The sequence below is a fragment of the Barbus barbus genome, assembly GCF_936440315.1.
Source record: "Barbus barbus genome assembly, chromosome: 33".
Classification (NCBI taxonomy): domain Eukaryota; kingdom Metazoa; phylum Chordata; class Actinopteri; order Cypriniformes; family Cyprinidae; genus Barbus; species Barbus barbus.
In genome coordinates this window covers 18,311,178-18,328,134 of record NC_136761.1, presented here as the reverse complement: position 1 = coordinate 18,328,134, position 16,957 = coordinate 18,311,178, and the positions used below count along the sequence as shown (strand labels likewise).

Genomic DNA, 16,957 nt, shown 5'->3' with positions numbered 1-16,957 from the left:
ACATTTTTATCGTCCACGATCAAAAATCGTCATATCGCACACCCCTACATATAATAATAGTAAAGTGTACTGTGAAACTGTACTTTGATTTTTCTTTTAAGGAAATGTTGGCATATGGTTAAATGTTTAAAAGAACTTCAGATATCCTGAACTATCTCTGTACTTCAACATCAGTGAATTGCTTTTGTAAACATTTAAAACTGCATTCACAAGCCTGCTTATATTTGAAATCAGCTGATTGAGTCTGTAATTTACAGCACAGCTTCATCTCACAAGCCTCCCCTGAACGCTAGTACTCTTTGATGTGAGATGCCTAGTCGAGTAGAACCGCAGTGATTTTTCTCAGCAGACAGACGGTCTCTTCAGTCTTTGCTTTCTGACAAGATTTGAGATGAGTGGCAGAGCTTCTAACATGATCTTAATACTGTTTTCTTGTATTGAGATGCAGGATAGGCAATTACAGACTTTTAAAAAATATTGTTCTATGGTCTTTTTTGCAGTGTCTCAATTTCTCTCTCTTCCTTTGTCTCAGTGAGGTAATAGTGAGACAGTGACTCAGTCTCTCTTATCCTCAAAGTGACAGGCGTCCCTCCTGTTAAGTATTAATTAGTTCCTAATTGAAAAGGTTGATTAAAATGCAAGAAAGCTTGTTTATGAGCTTAAAACATTCACAGTACCACTGAGCCACTGAGAGCTAGACATGATTACTGAAAAAGGAAAAAAAAGTTTTACTCTTTGCTTCAGACACGCTCAACTACAGCTCACTGCTATATGACAGCTTGTTTTTCACTGCAAAATTAGAACATTTTAGAAATGCAATAAGGACAATGTCAGTTCTTTGCACAAGATAAAGCAATATTTCCAGTGCAACAATATTTTATTTTCATTCCAACATGTTTAACGCAAATAAATTTTTTTTTTTTTTGGAGAGCTGTCTTTGATGTCCAAATATTTTATTAATGTATTCATTTGCCATGCTTATTGAGGCAGCCCTCATCTCCGGAATTTAATTTAATTTATCAGTAAACAGCCTCAAGTTGTTTGGAACAGGTTGGTTTTGTCCTCTCATCTTTCCATGAATTTCAGAGCTGCACTGAGAGGTGTTTAGATATCTCTGGCTTCAGTAATGTTTTATTGATAGTTTCAAATTTCTGGATTTAAAAAAATGAATAAAAGTTGTATTTTTCCTCAGAATCCATTTTGCATGGCATGAAATGTTTTTAACTTGATTTCCTCCCCCTCGTTCTCTGCCTCATCTTAAGAGGGAGGTTAGAAATGGCCTAATTTCATCTACAAACTCCAGCCTAACTTTGTCCACACTTGACTTGACTTCCAAAACTTCCAAAAAATCTAAAGTGAAGGGCGTCTCCTTCAATAATCTGCTGCCTAAACTGATAATAAAGCACTCAAGGCCCACTGCACTTTCTGCCTGCTGCATGCTGACCTATTTTAACAGGTCTCCAAATGGAAATTATCAACAAGATGCTCCACAGATGTCTCATACAATCAGATCTTTAAGATTATGTGCTAGAATGGCTCACACATTAATGGTTTACCCCCCAGTCTTTAGCATAACTTATGTACAACACGTTTTGGTAAAGAATCACAATGCTAATCAATAAATTGAAATTACAGTTCTACACTATTTTGACTGAATATTACAAATAGAGCAATCAAAACTATTAAACTAGCTGTTTTGAGAAATCTGACAACAAAATATAATAAGATATTTAATATATTTTAATATTTGCGAAAAGTTATGTGACTTCCAAAACTTGCTAAAACTCTACGAATATGATTTCAGAAAGCAACCTGGTTTTTGTGTATTTAAATTCAGTTTGAAACCCTATGAATAACAGATTCTTTCATGCTACTCTGAGCAAACAGCTGAACAATTGCCTGTGCAGGAGCAATTGTATGGCAGGAATCTTGAGAGGTTAGTGTGTTGTGTGTGTCCTTGTCAGGATCAAACGACGGACGAGACGACGATCATGTGGTGTTAAAGTCCTGCTTATTAGTCCTGCTTAACCATAAGCTGTCAAGGGTTTTTTCTTCTTGTAGCCTATGTAAAATAAAAGTGTTTTGTTCTGATGTGCACTTGAAGGCTTTCCTTTTGACAGCAGTGGCATCTTCAGCAGTGGACTTTGTATTTGGACATTTCAGCTTTTATCTGTTAAAAAGAAAAAAAAGCCAACTGTGTCATTTTGGCCTCTGCTCTGTTGCTTTGAAAAGCATTTATTTGACTGGTAGGCCAAGAAAAAGAAGAAAAATCTCTTACATCAATAAGTTGTGAGAATGTCAATCTTGGTCCCTGAAGCCTTGGCGAATTAGGGCCTGTTTAACTGAATGTATAGGGTATTATAATTTGTGTTTGCATTGGAATGATGGGAGAAAAGCTTCTAATGCTGTAATCTCATCATGCTGTGCCACCTGCTGTTGTATGAAGCCTTTCAGGGATCCTTCTTTAACCAACACATAGCCATTACTTTGTTTGCCATCCTCAAATATCTTGGCTTCATGCCCGAGACCTGTGTTTTCCCCTTTGAACAGAGAATTATGATTCAGATAGTTTTGTAAGTGCTGTGTTTTGCATTGTTTCTATCTAGGTCTCACTCACCTGCCTGTGCTGTACAGTGTGCTTTCAGCGGAGTGAGCATCAGTGCTTTAATGTGCAGGTGGAGGATGTGAAGTGATTTGCTGTTGGATGGTTTCCATTTTTAAAGTGACATAACATACTGGTAGTGTTGAGTCAGCTAAGTGGCTGTGACCAGGTGAAATGTTGCATGACTGGAGCTCGGAAGCAGATGCATTTAAAGGAGTGTTCCAGGTTCAACAGAAATGTGCAGTATCTGTGTCATGTTATCTTGTTCTGTAGTTTGAACGAGTAAACAAACAAAAATCACATTTACTGTGATGTGCTTACAGTGGCATTCCAGAGGGTTTAAGAGGAGAAATGTGTAGCGCTGCTAGCGCAGTTATTTATGATGTTTAGATCTTGTTGCTGTTCTTTTGAAATGGTGTATATTTCAACATTTTATTCCAGTGCAATACCTTGTCCCATATTGCAGTATAAATTGTAATTTTTTTAAATTTCTTAGACATTTTTAAACTACAATCATCTAATCTAAAAATGTTTTCTCTCGCAGTGTATTTGTGTTTTACAATTTTATAATGTAGTTGATTCATATTTATATTATCAGGAAGTAACTTAAAAAGAGCTTTGATTTTAAACTGCAGCTTTAAGCTTTTAAAAACTTTAAAATGCAGCTCCGTGTGTGCACGCTTTGGGTGTGAGCTCACAGAAAGGAGTCTTATAGACAGCATGAGTACTGAATAGAGTTCTCTTTGGTGTCATCTTGCACAGACTAAAAAGCATGTGCAAATCATACATTCCATAATCTGTTCTGAGCATCTTTCACGATTGAATATTTGCAAGAATTTCCTGTGTTACAAGTGTGGAAACTGTTGGAATGAGTAGAATTATGCACAATACCTGCAAAACCCGCACCAAATGTCAAGCCCATACACACACACACACACACACACACATTTGTTTTTGTGAAAAGTGGGGGCATCCCATAGGTGTAATGGTTTTTATACTGTACAGACTGTATGTGCTATTGCCCTACACCTACCCTACACCTAAATTAGCCCTCACAGGAGACTGTGCATTTCTACTTTTCCCCCCAAAAAACTCACTTTATATGATTTGTAAGTGTTTTGAAAAGTGGGGACATGGGTCAATGTCCTGAAAAGTCACCTTCACCTTGTAATTCCTGTGTCATACCTGTGTCATTATACAAATTTATGTCCTCATTTGTCACAAAAGAACGCGTACACACACACACACACACACTTTTTGCTTTGTAAGAGTTTGGCACAAACGCGATTTATTTACTTAGTGAGTGTAAGTGGTTTTTACAGCTCCTTGATGCAACCAATCAAAAGGCTCATTTAAATACTGCAAATTAAGCCTTAAAAGGTATTAGAGGTGCAACAGCACGTTTTATATTTTCTGAGTGCGGAGTGCAAATGCGTTTTTAACTCAACGGGGTCAAAATGAAACTGTCTCCCCTCTTCCACCTCCGTTCCACAATCCCACTTTTGTAGCATTTTTCAAAACTGTGATGAGAACTAACCAGTGCTGAAATGGGGTGTTTCATGACCCCTTAAATGACTCTTATCAACCACCTTTTTTAGTGAATCAAAATCAGTCTGACCAGCACAGTCTGATTCATGAACAAATAACTCATATAAACTGGTCCTTTTTAGTGAATTATAAATATACAGTGTGACCCACGTAGTTTGATTCATGATTAAATGACTCTTATGAACAAATAATTTTTATGTATAGTTAAAAAAGTTTTGTAATACCTGTCATGGAATGATGCAAGTTTTGTGACGTACTGAGTGGTTGTTCATATGACACACAGTTATTGTAGTTAAAAATACACTTTTGTATTGTATTATTTTTTTGTACACATTTGTCTTAGGGGTGAGTCAAAAACATGTGCTGCTCAAAGTGTGTTGCAGATGCTGCGTTAGTGCTTAATTTGTTTTGAACACAGAAAATTCCCGTAAATATCTCAACATCTGCCCATGTTTCCTGAGGTGATAAATGAGCAGTTAGCTATTTCGTAAGCAATGTGACTCTTCTCCTTTGACAACGTAGAACATGTTCCCTGTGGGACACCACTCCTGTGTGTTCTTAAGGAGAGAGAAAGTGCAACGCTGCATGTCTTGATTGGAAATAATCCAGTGAGTGCATCTCCCTGGACACATCAAAAGACTTATCATTGAGTAGCAGGGGATGTCCTCAGGGTCTTTCTATGGGTGCTATTGTCCATGCATCTCAACTGATGCTGCATTCAGCTGACCTTTCAGAGCAGAGAGACTCTGGAAACTTCAGAGAGCAGGATGCTTTTTTTGTTTGTGTGTGTGTTTTCCTTGTGAGCTTCTGTTTTGTAGGTTTGCTTGTTTTCCTATGGAGAAGGTGCTGGCTCCCTCTCTGTAAATCTGTCAATCATGCACTAATGAGCAGTAAATTGTGGAATAAAACATTCGCAACCACTTGGCATTGATATGGCTTCATGTGCACTAATTGCAACGATTATATCTGTATTATTTTTCAAAAAGATCAGTGGGGCACTCCAGTAATTTTCATTAATCATGTACAAAGAAGAGGTAATTAAAAACCCCATTATCACCAATCATTTCGGGTGTTTAATTTAATTCACACAAGACATTAAATGCACAAAAGATTATTTCAAGGTCCCGCTGTTTCATAGTGTGCATATCGGCTCTCTCCATGGAGTTTTGCTCTAGTAGTTTTTTTCAGTTGGAGTTGTTAAGTCACATCCTGTTATTGTGTGTTCGCCTGACGGTCATGCTCATGGGTGCACGCTGCTGATAACTGCTTCTGTTATTTTGATGGTCCCTTACTGCTGTTGACAATATTCGACAAGGTCACACAAAGTGTGGAAGAGAGAGTCACGGGGGTATCGGCAGCAGGTTATCTGTTTACTCCCTATTAAAGTGACACTCAGTTACGAACCGTAATTTAACAGAATTATTCCACTGCGGTGACCTCACGCAGAGATAAATTACATCCACAATGTGTGAGGCACTGCTATCGCGCTCCTCCATCAGCTCGTAATCATTCTCTCTCCGTGCATATCTGACTGCAAACAGACGCGCATCTGCCGATTTAGATCCAGATCTGGACCCAGATTACCGTGGAGCATCCTATGCACACAGAGCTGGATAATGACATCATTCAGGAAGTCACTGCAAAAAATGGCTGTTTCTATAGAAATAGCAAAGAGTGGTAGATTAGAAGTGTCCTTTTTCAAATAAATGCTTTTGAACTTTCTATTAATCAAAGACATTGATGTTAAAAAAAGTTTCTTAAGCACCAAAACACCATATTAGAATATATTAAAAGGATCATGTGACACTGAAGAAACCGCTTTGACATCACAGGAATACATTTTCAAAATATGTTACAATAGAAAATTGTTATTTTAAATTGTAATAAGGCTATTTCACAATATTAGGCTCTTTTACTGTTACTAATACTGTCTCAAAAAAAAAATGAAGCCTTGATGAGCCTTCACATTTGTTGGTGATGATATTTTTTTAAATACTTTTATAGAGGTTACTTGGGCAGATTTACTTTTATATCTTATGGTGCGTTCAAGTCCTCCTGGGATGTTTGTATTTACATGTTGACAAGTTGTAATTACGATGTCATGTGCGTTCAAATCACTTTGGTCGGAACAAGATGGTGATTTAACTTTTCTACATAAAATTAAATGATTTTCAACATAAATTTCAATGCATCCATTGCATCTGACACAGGATTTTTTTTCACTGACAAATTGACAAATTTCGAGTTTCCCACTCGTAATAATGACTTTGTGGTTGCGTTCAACTCGTAAATATGATCTATCCGACATGACTTGAATGCACCATTAGTTACTAGATTTCAGAATTAGGTTCAAACAAACAGTTTTCAAACAAACAATACAATTTCATTTCAAATTAAAAAAATAAAAGTTCTAGGGTTTGAATGTGACTTAATGGAGAATTTGACTTTAAAAAACAGTTAGCACCTCCTTGAGGAAGACCCCTTTTTGTCCCCCTCATAGTAAACAGTTGTTTGTGACAGCATGTGACACCTAATGGCTGGTCCCCATGCAGCCTGTCAATTTGCTGCGGTCTCATTATCAATGGGCATGGGATGCAGAGGTGAAGAGAAACGCAGCGTGCCCATCCCCTCCTTTTGCGATAGTTGCACTCTCTCACGTCAGATTGTGCCAAGGCTGTATCAGAGCCCCACACACACACTTATAGCCATCCTGTGTCCCTGTACCAAAGTGAAATTGACAGGCTCACTGGAGTAATTGTTCCCTGCACTATTGTTTCTGGCAGGAAATGCTGTTATTGACAAATAAGGATTCAATAAGACTCGGAGATGAACACTTTGGGCTTGGTCAAAGAACTGTATTGGTCTTTTCACTGAGCTCCAATTCTCTCCTCTCTCCCTTCCTTTCCAAGTCTATCTCTTTTTCTTCTCTTTATCTCTCCAGCACTCGATCCATCTGCTGGTTGGTCTCTCCTCCTTATCTCTGTCTCTCTTTTTCTCTCTTTCTATGTGCTGCGTGCCTGCACACAGGCCATTCCCCCATGTTCTCTTTAGCCAACAGCAGAAACCCAATTACAGTGAACCAGTGAATGTGGCTGTCTGCATGATTAGTGTGGTCTGGTGTAATGTTGATATCATCCCAACGGATTGAGCTGGCCAGGGTCATTAAGCAGCATTTTATGGCCTGTCTTTGGTTTCCAGTGGTAAAGGTCAATGGATAGTGAAACCAGAAACTCTCTTACTTGAGTGGGTTAGATTGAAGATTCTGCCTGTTTTTGGCACAGAAAGCAATACAGAGAGCACTTTTGCCCCTGCTTTTCATTATTTAATTTTTGTAGCAAACTTGATCTGTTTGTAATACTCAGAATCCCAGGGATTTTGTGTTTTAGGGTATTGGCACTAAATTTTAGAGTGGTGTTGTTGATGATATAGGGCATTGTGCTCAGGCAGGGCCTTTGTCATGTGGTTGCTAAGGTTTTATGGGTAATAATAAGAGGGTAAAAATTGTCTGTGTTTGGTTCTATAATTGTGCATACTCATTTAATCTTTTTAAATTTTTTGATATTATATAGATATATTACAATTAGTGTTTTATTGAATATATATTTAACAATAATATATTATATTAAATAATTAGTTTGTTTGATATTGTTATCGTCAAATTTTAATGTTACTTTCTGTTTTAATGTTATTTTCCCAATGAAAGCCTGTTTGTTTGTATATATGTATATACATCATATCATTTACACTTAAAGTTTTTTTTTTAAACTACTAAATTAATAACACTGTTCAATTTAATCTTTGGCAATATTTTTTATACTGTGCTTTGTGTTGATGCCTAAATTTACTTGTTGCATTGAAAACAACTGATTTGAGTTTTCATTGTTTACATTTATTTAGACAAAATTGCATTAATTTATAATAATAATAATATTATATTAATTAAATAACTTAATTGGTTATCAGGCATAAGATGGAAAAAACATTACAAAAGAAAAAAACAACAACTGAATATTGGTGCGTCTGGAATAAGTAGTCTGCCAAAGTATAATACTTTTTATTAGGGATTTGCACAAACCCTTAACATTAAGAATGAGAAGTACATATTAAGCAGAATAGAAAAAGTTACAGTTGCTTTTCCAACCCAAGGATATTCTGAATAATATAAAGATAGTCACAGTTGCACAGCCATCATGTGATTCCTCTCATATTGGGACAGAGAGCAGCTCTGCCTGTGGTTCAGTGAATCTGAGATAGCTGTCTGCAGCAGGTCTGAAATGAGCCAGGGGCAACTACAGTTACTAGAGACAGTAATGAGGGAAGTAATAACCTCTCTTGCACACACACCCCATTACTTCTATCAGGCAGGTATAAGCACACCAGTCATATCTGGTCCCTCGGATTTCTCTTCTGAACTATAGAGGCAGATGAACCGAGTGATCTTTAGTTGGATCCAGATCAAGACAAATTCAAGTATGAGGACCTGCCTGAGAAGAAAGAGCCGAATCGCTTCAACCTGAGCGCCTCAGATGTGTTTGGGGAAAAAGAGTCGTTCTTATCCTCTGATAGAGAGAGAGAGAGAGAGAAAATGGACTAAGTGAGTTTGCATCAATTTAAAGAGTAGTTAGATCTCACTTTTTTTTATAAAGAAGCATGCAAGAACTCTGCAGAGCGCTGCTTCTTTTTGAACATCTTATTCACACAAATGATGGTACCAGAATACACAAGGTCAGTGCAGATTCACAGCTGCCAGTCAACATCAAGGCTGCTTTTATTGCAACAACAACCCGTCATGTTGTTCTAAACCACCGCCTACGTTTAACCAACTGCTTAAAACCTAATACTAACACCTGCTGATCGCACCGGAGTAAATCACTGCGCTGTCTGCCATGTTTACATGTTCTGCACTCAACACTTACAGTGTCTCAGCATTGCAACCCCCTACTTGCCTATAGTAATGGCTCATTTATTTTCCTGTTGCTCTATAAACCAGCGCTGCCGCCCTTGTCTGAGTTTCTTCACTGCGCCTCGACAGAGCAGAAATGGTACTCCGTCACAAAGATGCCCTGTTTATTCCTCCAAGACTGCCTATTAGTGCAGCTTGCCTGCTGGGGAAGCCACATCCTGGGACGCCGACATTAAAGCAAATTTGTACCGGGGAAGAAAACTCTAATACTCGCTCCATACTACCCTACATACTTCTCTGTCTGCATTAATTCATCCCTCCGTCTACACGGGTGACTTTGACAGCCCACCCTGTGCTTCGCCGCCCTCTTCTTTTTCCTCTGCCTTGTTTGGCAGGTTGTTGTTTTCAGAACATACGGATAGAAAACAGCTTCAAAAGAAAAAGAAACACATGGATGACTTGGATAACAGAGAACACAACTGTGAATAAAATAAAAAATATATACAAATAAAAGAAACCTTAGTAAAACGACAAGAATAAGAATAATGTGGTATATAAAAATTGGAACGCATGGCACACTTTCGATTCTTTTGCCCAAGGGGTGCAATGCAGGTAACAGTTTGACAATCTTCACTCTGTCTGTCTAATGCATGAGAGTGAAGAAAGTAGTCACAAAAACCCACAAGCTTGGCAGCTTGCACAGGAATTGATTTTTGTATGCGCGAGCGTCGTGAATAAATCCACCTAGGCCTGGTTATATAGGTAGAAGGGGATGGTAAGACATCCCACCTGTCACTAAATTGATTTGTTCTTAGTATTTTATCTGTTTACTGTTCATAATGATGTTTAATTTTATACGCTGCTGCTTGGTTAAAGTCCTTCATCTGTGCAAAGCAAACAGTTGAACCACGAAGTAAAACAATAAAAAATGTAGCATATGTATGTGCCAATATTTACTGTCTGTATACCTCTCACAAGTGTGGGATTGTGAGTACAACATGTATTACAGCAATGTGTGAGATGTACAGCACACACAGTCAGTGAATAAAATTGTCGTGCATACAACAGTATATTTTTAGAATTTATTTTATTCTTAATTTTACTTTTTTATTTTGTGTTTTTATATTGTAAAGTTTCTTGTTTTTTGTGTTAAATTAATGTCACAAAGTTAATCCCATTTTATATATATAAGACTTTTTCTATGTACACAAAAGGCCTATTTCTCTCAAATATTGTTCACAAATCTGTCAAAATCTGTGTTAGTGAGCACTTCTCCTTTGCCGAGATAATCCATCCACCTCACAGGTGTATCTCATCATATCAAGATGCTGATTAGACAGCATGATCATTGCACAGGTGTGCCTTAGGCTGGCCACAATAAAAGGCCACTCTAAAATGTGCAGTTTTATCACACAGAACAATGCCACAGATGTCGCAAGTTTTGAGGGAGCGTGCAATTTGCATGCTGACTGCATGAATGTCCACCAGAGCTGTTGCTCGTGAATTGAATTTTCATTTCGCTACCATAAGCCGTCTCCAAAGGCATTTCAGAGAATTTGACAGTACATCCAACCGGCCTCACGACCGAAGACTACGTGTAACCACACCAGCCCAGGACCTCCACATCCAGCATCTTCATCTCTAAGATCGTCTGAGACCAGCTGCTGCAACAATCGGTTTGCATAACCAAAGAATTTCTGCACAAACTGTCAGAAACCGTCTCAGGGAAGCTCATCTGCATGCTCATCGTCCTCATCAGGGTTTCGACCTGACTGCAGTTAGTCGTCGTAACCGACTTGAGTGGGCAAATGCTCACATTCGATGGCGTCTGGCACTTTGGAGAGGTGTTCTCTTCACGGATGAATCCCGGTTTTCACTGTACGGGGCAGATGGCAGACAGCGTGTATGGCGTCGTGTGGGTGAACGGTTTGCTGATGTCAGCATTGTGGATTGAGTGGCCCATGATGGCGGTGGGGTTATGGTATGGGCAGGCGCATATTATGGTCAACGAACACAGGTGCATTTTATTGATGGCAATTTGAATGCACAGAGATACCGTGTCGAGATCCTGAGGCCCATTGTTGTGCCATTCATCCACGACCATCACCTCATGTTGCAGCATGATAATGCACAGCCCCATGTTGCAAGGATCTGTACACAATTCCTGGAATCTGAAAACATCCCAGTTCTTGCATGGCCAGCATACCCACCGGACATGTCACCCATTGAGCATGTTTGGGATGCTCTGGATCGGCGTATACGACAGCGTGTTCCAGTTCCTGCCAATATCCAGCAACTTCGCACAGCCATTGAAGAGGAGTGGACCAACATTCTACAGGCCACAATCAACAACCTGATCAACTCTATGTGAAGGAGATGTGTTGCACTGCGCAAGCCAAACAGTGGTCACACCAGATACTGACTGGTTTTCGGATCCCCCAATACAGTAAAACTGCACATTTTAGAGTGGCCTTATATTGTGGCCAGCCTAAGGCACAACTGTGCGATAATAATGCTGTCTAATCAGCATCTTGATATGCCACACCTGTGAGGTGGATGGATTATCTCGGCAAAGGAGAAGTGCTCACTAACACAGATTTATACAGATTTGTGAACAATGTTTGTTTGTTTGAATGTTCAGCTCATGAAACATATATACATAAAATATATATATTTAGGTCATTCTTTAGGAACCATTGTGTACTTAAAATAACTATTTAACTTGTAATCACTTTCAAGTGATTATTTTCTCTTTTCAGTTTACTGTGCAAAACATTTTTATTGGATTCTGATTTAGAGTCTCTGCAATCACTTAAACAGTTTTTTAATAAGTTTTAATAATAAAAAAGTGTCAATTCATTTTAACCTATGAGCAAATTATATCCATTGGTCAATTTTTACCATATTTTGAGCATATTTCACAAAATCAATTCCAGTTTATTCATATGAGATGTTCTGTAAAGCTTGTCTGAGTTAACAGCAGTAACAAAGTTACTATGTTTATTATACACGGTTGTCACCCTTCATAAAATGTGTGTATGAACACATATGAACCATATTTAGCTCCCCAACATGAGCGACAGCTGTATTCTGCTGCTGCTGTGTGAACATAGCCATTGATTGCCCAACAACAGCGTTGTCTCCATATCCTGTTTTTATATTGTGTGTGGGAGCATTTCCCATTAGTCTGTGTGTGTGTACTGTAGAATTAGCATGAGGCAGCTCCTGCTGACTAGTCTAGCTGGTAGCTCTGTGTCAGTCAGTGCTGTGGGTGGGCAGTCTGCTGATTTAGGGAGGAAGTGAGTCTGCAGTTATGGAGTGTTAGTAATCATTCTCACCTGCTGGAGACTGGGATACAGCTGGGAGCACAGGGGCGCTGCCTCATCCACAAATCAGGTGTTGGTAACTACTTCCCCCTCCTACTATTTTTTGCCTGTCGTCAAATGATGAGGATTCCAATGCTTTTGCTCATTTATTGTCAAAATAAAGCTGAAAACGGAGTCAGAGATTGCAAGTAACAGCAGAGGGAGCTTTCTTAGGAAGCTCATGAACTCCAGCGATGATCAAGTCTAATGCAGATGTTGTAATTATCGTGTGACAGGCCTAACAGGGTGTAAAGCGCAGCGGTGCAGTGGCTGATCCCTTAATGTGTCTCGTTCCCGCAGGGTGGACTGAGGAACAGCAAGCACGAGTGTACGCTCTCATCACAGGAGTATGTGCACGAGCTGCGCTCAGGCATCTCCGAAGACAAACTGCTCAACTGCCTGGAGTCCTTGCGCGTGTCCTTGACCAGCAACCCTGTCAGGTCAGTCAGTCATTCCTCACACACTCTGTCCACAGCACTAACCATTCCATTCTCTCCACATTCTAATGAGAAACTGACATATCAACACTTATTTCAACAACCTCCAACCACCTTCTCACAGTGAAACGAAAAGTTAAACCTCATTTTCCTGTCTGCACGTGGCAATCTTGGCGGATTTCTTTCAAGATGCTAATTGGAAATCTGTCAATAAGTCTTTTAACCGCCGGTCCGTATGGATCCCCAATTCTGGTTAAATGAGCGTGGCCCATAGTATGGGCCGGCTAAATGAGTGTATCCACCAGTCACTTTGAGCCCAACCCTGTCATCTCCCCCTCTCTATCTATTAAGCTCTAATAGATAGGAAATCCTTTTTTTAACACTTCAGACAGCCAGCCATTCTCTGAAACGTTAATAAGCACACCAACCACCACTGCAAGACCAGACGCCTTCACTTTCAAGTCCCTCCACTAAAGTGTGTATCTTGTCGTTTCTCGACTGCTTTATTAATCTGTTCTGATCATGTCTAATTTACAGTAGTACTTAAAATAATTTGCCGTTTTCTCTCCCCCACCCCAATTTTAACATTTAAAAATTTTTTTCTCCTCTCCTCTTCATTCATTCATTCATTCATTCATAATAAGACCCGACTCCATTCCCCCAACCTGCTCTCCCAGAAAGTCATCTCACCTCCCCTCTCATGGATGGGATTTTATAATTTAATTTGGTCCCAGTAGCTCAGAGGAACACTATGTGACAGCAGACGCTCTCAATTATTTACCAGAGCACTGTCTGAGAGATGGCTCTTAATGTGAATCAATGAGCGCAGCATATAAAGTGGTCATCACACAATTGGCAGGCAGACGATCTCTTTAGGTCCACCGTTGTGCAGTGGGAGAAAGGACCCAAGCGTAACCACCATTTGATCCGATGGCATTACGCGACGTGTTCTCAACAGATGTGCTTTGCACTGGAAAGCAATTAATAGCCCCTGCCCTTCTCCCCAGATGGCAGTACAGTGCAGTGAGTCAAAGCAACACAAACACCGGAATGCCTTTGCTATTGTTTTCCTGTCACAGAACACACAATCTAGAATGTGAGTTGTAGAACACTGTGCCTCAAGGTAATCTCTTGTTATTGGCCTAATTAAATGAAGGGTTGGCATCTCGTTCTGTTGTCTTTATCAGATCATCACAATGTGGCGTCGGGGCCCCGTGCATCCAATTATTTACTCCACCGTTAACCATTAATCATGAGAAATGGATACAGAGCATTGTTCTTTGAGAAGCCCGCACTTCCTACCCCCATGAGGACAGGTCGTTTGTAAAGATCAGACTTGCTGGCTGAAGACGAGTGGCATCAGCACTTCCTCTCGGTAAAAGGGCAGTTTGAGCTGAGGGGCCGGCGAGGCCAGGACCACCCTCCGGGCGTTTGCAAATGGCTGAACTTGTGAGTACACTGTCAGAGAGGAGTGCCGAGTGGTGTCTCGCTCACCCACTAAAGGTCAGGTCTTGCTCGGAGAGAAGCACCCTGGGGTGACGTGATACTTGGAGATGCTCAACGTGCTGATATAATTCACCTTTTACCTCAGTCTATGCATTTTTTGGTCTTTTAAGAACACTGAAAGAATACTTTCAAGAAGCTTCTCACCGTCTTGCTTGCATTACAGTTAATATGAGTGGAGCTAATTATTACGGATCACAAAACACAATATCCACCCGTGTGCTGAATATTGTATGTTAATGTAACCTTTACAGTGTTCTGGGTTTATGTAGTTGAGACATTCGCCCCAATGACAAGAACATAATGCAGTGCTGTTTGTATAAGTGGACAGTTTCATGTGCAGTTTCAGCTTTATTGCATTTGCAAGGATCATCTAAAGACAATTTGAGGTGGAGGTGTTACGTACTGTAAAAGTAGCTTCCTTAAAGAAGAGCTAGACTTGTTCCATCCCACACAGATGAGAGAAAGTTAGGTGTCTGCTTAAAGTTTAATTCCTATGGGACCCAACTCATTTCTCCTGAAACCATTAGTCTTTTTTTTCCAACAAGACTAGGTGCAAGTTTGAAATGTTTGGACATAAAGCCACAGTATGTGCTGAATGAGAAATTAATTTGTGATGAAAATGACCCCAAGTTCCTTCACTTTGCCAAGGTGCAATTACTCGAGTCTGTTCATACCTTATCTCTGTCCTCTGCAAGAAATATGTTAGAGTGTGAATTCCTGTTAAGTCATGATTCCTGCAACATGTTCTGTTCCATAATAATCAAACTGCATTTGCAGGAGTGCAGAAATGGGGTTGAATGCTCTGTTTTGACTTTGCATTTCAGGTTTCCATTCTCATCTTTTTGTGACATTTGGGATACACTTGTAGTAGTATAGAAAAAAAACAACAGAATGTTAAAAACACATACGATGTGACTGTGCGCTGAGAAAGTCATGTGTCTCAGGCTGCTATTATCTCCTTTGAGATTTCTGTCCTTGAATATTAGAAAAGAATATTCTGTGATCAATTCAAGTTTAGCTCAATAGACAGCACACAAAATGAATAAAAAATACTAGCCACCATGAAAATGCAATGGCATAAGCCCTAGAAATCTAAAATGACTGTGAAACTTTTTTTTTTTAATACAGCTCAAATAATACACAAGTTTAACAGAATTAATGTAAGTGCTTTCTAATATAATGTAAGCTTTGTAATGCAATTTAATGTAACCTTCACATTTCTGATTTTAAATCCTCCCAAATGGTTGGGCCAAAATGATGATAATAATGATGAATTATAACAGATATGCTGTCAACTGAGCCTAACTTGTATGGAGTATCCTTTTAAAATAATACTTAATTTTATACATTTTAATAATAATAGATGTAAGAGAGAATAACTGAGGTCCTGTCACTGTCTGCTTATCTCCTCTCGTTGGTTGGCCTGTATTTATGTAATAGTTTAATTGTCTGGGCTGAGCACCTGTTTGGCTGTCCAGGTGGCTGCTAGGTTGGAGAAGACTCTCATTTCCCAGTGGTCCCTCACAGGTGTGGAGCTCACAGCCTCACACATCTATACACAGATGGCTGTGCTTGGGGCGGATACAGCGTCTTCCTTCAACATCTTCTTCCTTTTTTCCCCCTTTCATTTTTTTATATACATTTCTTTCTACCAATCGTTCACTTCTCATTTTGGTAGACTAAAATCACTTCTTCATCTTCTGGCTTTTCTCACTATATATCCATCATTCTCTCACACTTGTAGTCTTGTTTCATTAACTCTGAATTCTCATACTTGCCAAAATGCAGACTAACAGATAATCATTTGGTCTTATTTCCTCATTTATGGAGTTAATATGCACTGTAACTAATGACAGCCATTTCCTCTTGCCTTTCTCAAGCTTTCGTGCTCTCTGTTTTTATTTCTTTCTGATGCAGCTGTACAAACAGTGCCACAGGCTTGCAATGTAGTGCAGAAACAATATTACAATGCAAGAAGTAATCCAGAACTTTCTTAACACCCACTCATGCATAAAAACCTCCAGGTTTATCATCCATTCCAACAGCTCAGATGGATCTTGCGCTTTCTCACATAGACAAGCAATGAGAGATCTCCAGTGGCGTTCAGGCTGCGCTGATTCTTCATCAATGCACCACCAACAGGAATGTGCGTTTCGTCCACGACATGGCCCCACTGCACTCCTCAGAACGTCTAAAGGGCTTGACTTTTCACTTTCTTGTGCTAAGCCCTCAGTATTATGCTCTCCGCTTTTACACTCCACTTTAAATCCCAGCTGTGACTTCCGTATTGAATCTGCAGGCTCAAAGATATGCACCAGAGAAAATCAGACAATCCTGAACTTGGCTCCAACTTTTCATTATGTCCAAATCTTCATGGTGGAGTTGCTGCATTTTTCCCTGGGGGGTTTTTTTTTTTTTTTTAGTAGTAGTAGTACTTTATTTATTTATTTATTTATTTATTTATTTTCCAGTGTAGGGTTTGAATAGAAGCTAGCCATGTGTTGTAGTTAGCAGTGTGGGACATGAGCCTGAGGAAGTAGAGATGTGTATTGGAGGGAAGATATGCTGACACTAGAGCCACTAGAGCCCCACAGAG

The 16,957-nt window shown here is 39.4% G+C and overlaps 1 protein-coding gene across 4 annotated transcripts in view; it reads left to right on the top strand.

Moving 5' to 3' along the window:
- Positions 1-16,957, top strand: part of LOC306853180 (protein diaphanous homolog 2-like) — a 446,875-nt gene that overhangs the window by 105,719 nt on the left and 324,199 nt on the right. For all 4 annotated transcript variants that reach the window (XM_079390392.1, XM_079390393.1, XM_079390391.1 and 1 more), the window contains exon 7: positions 12,719-12,858. In XM_079390392.1, the coding sequence (XP_079246518.1) occupies positions 12,719-12,858 (140 nt within the window). The remainder of the gene's footprint in view (positions 1-12,718; positions 12,859-16,957) is intronic.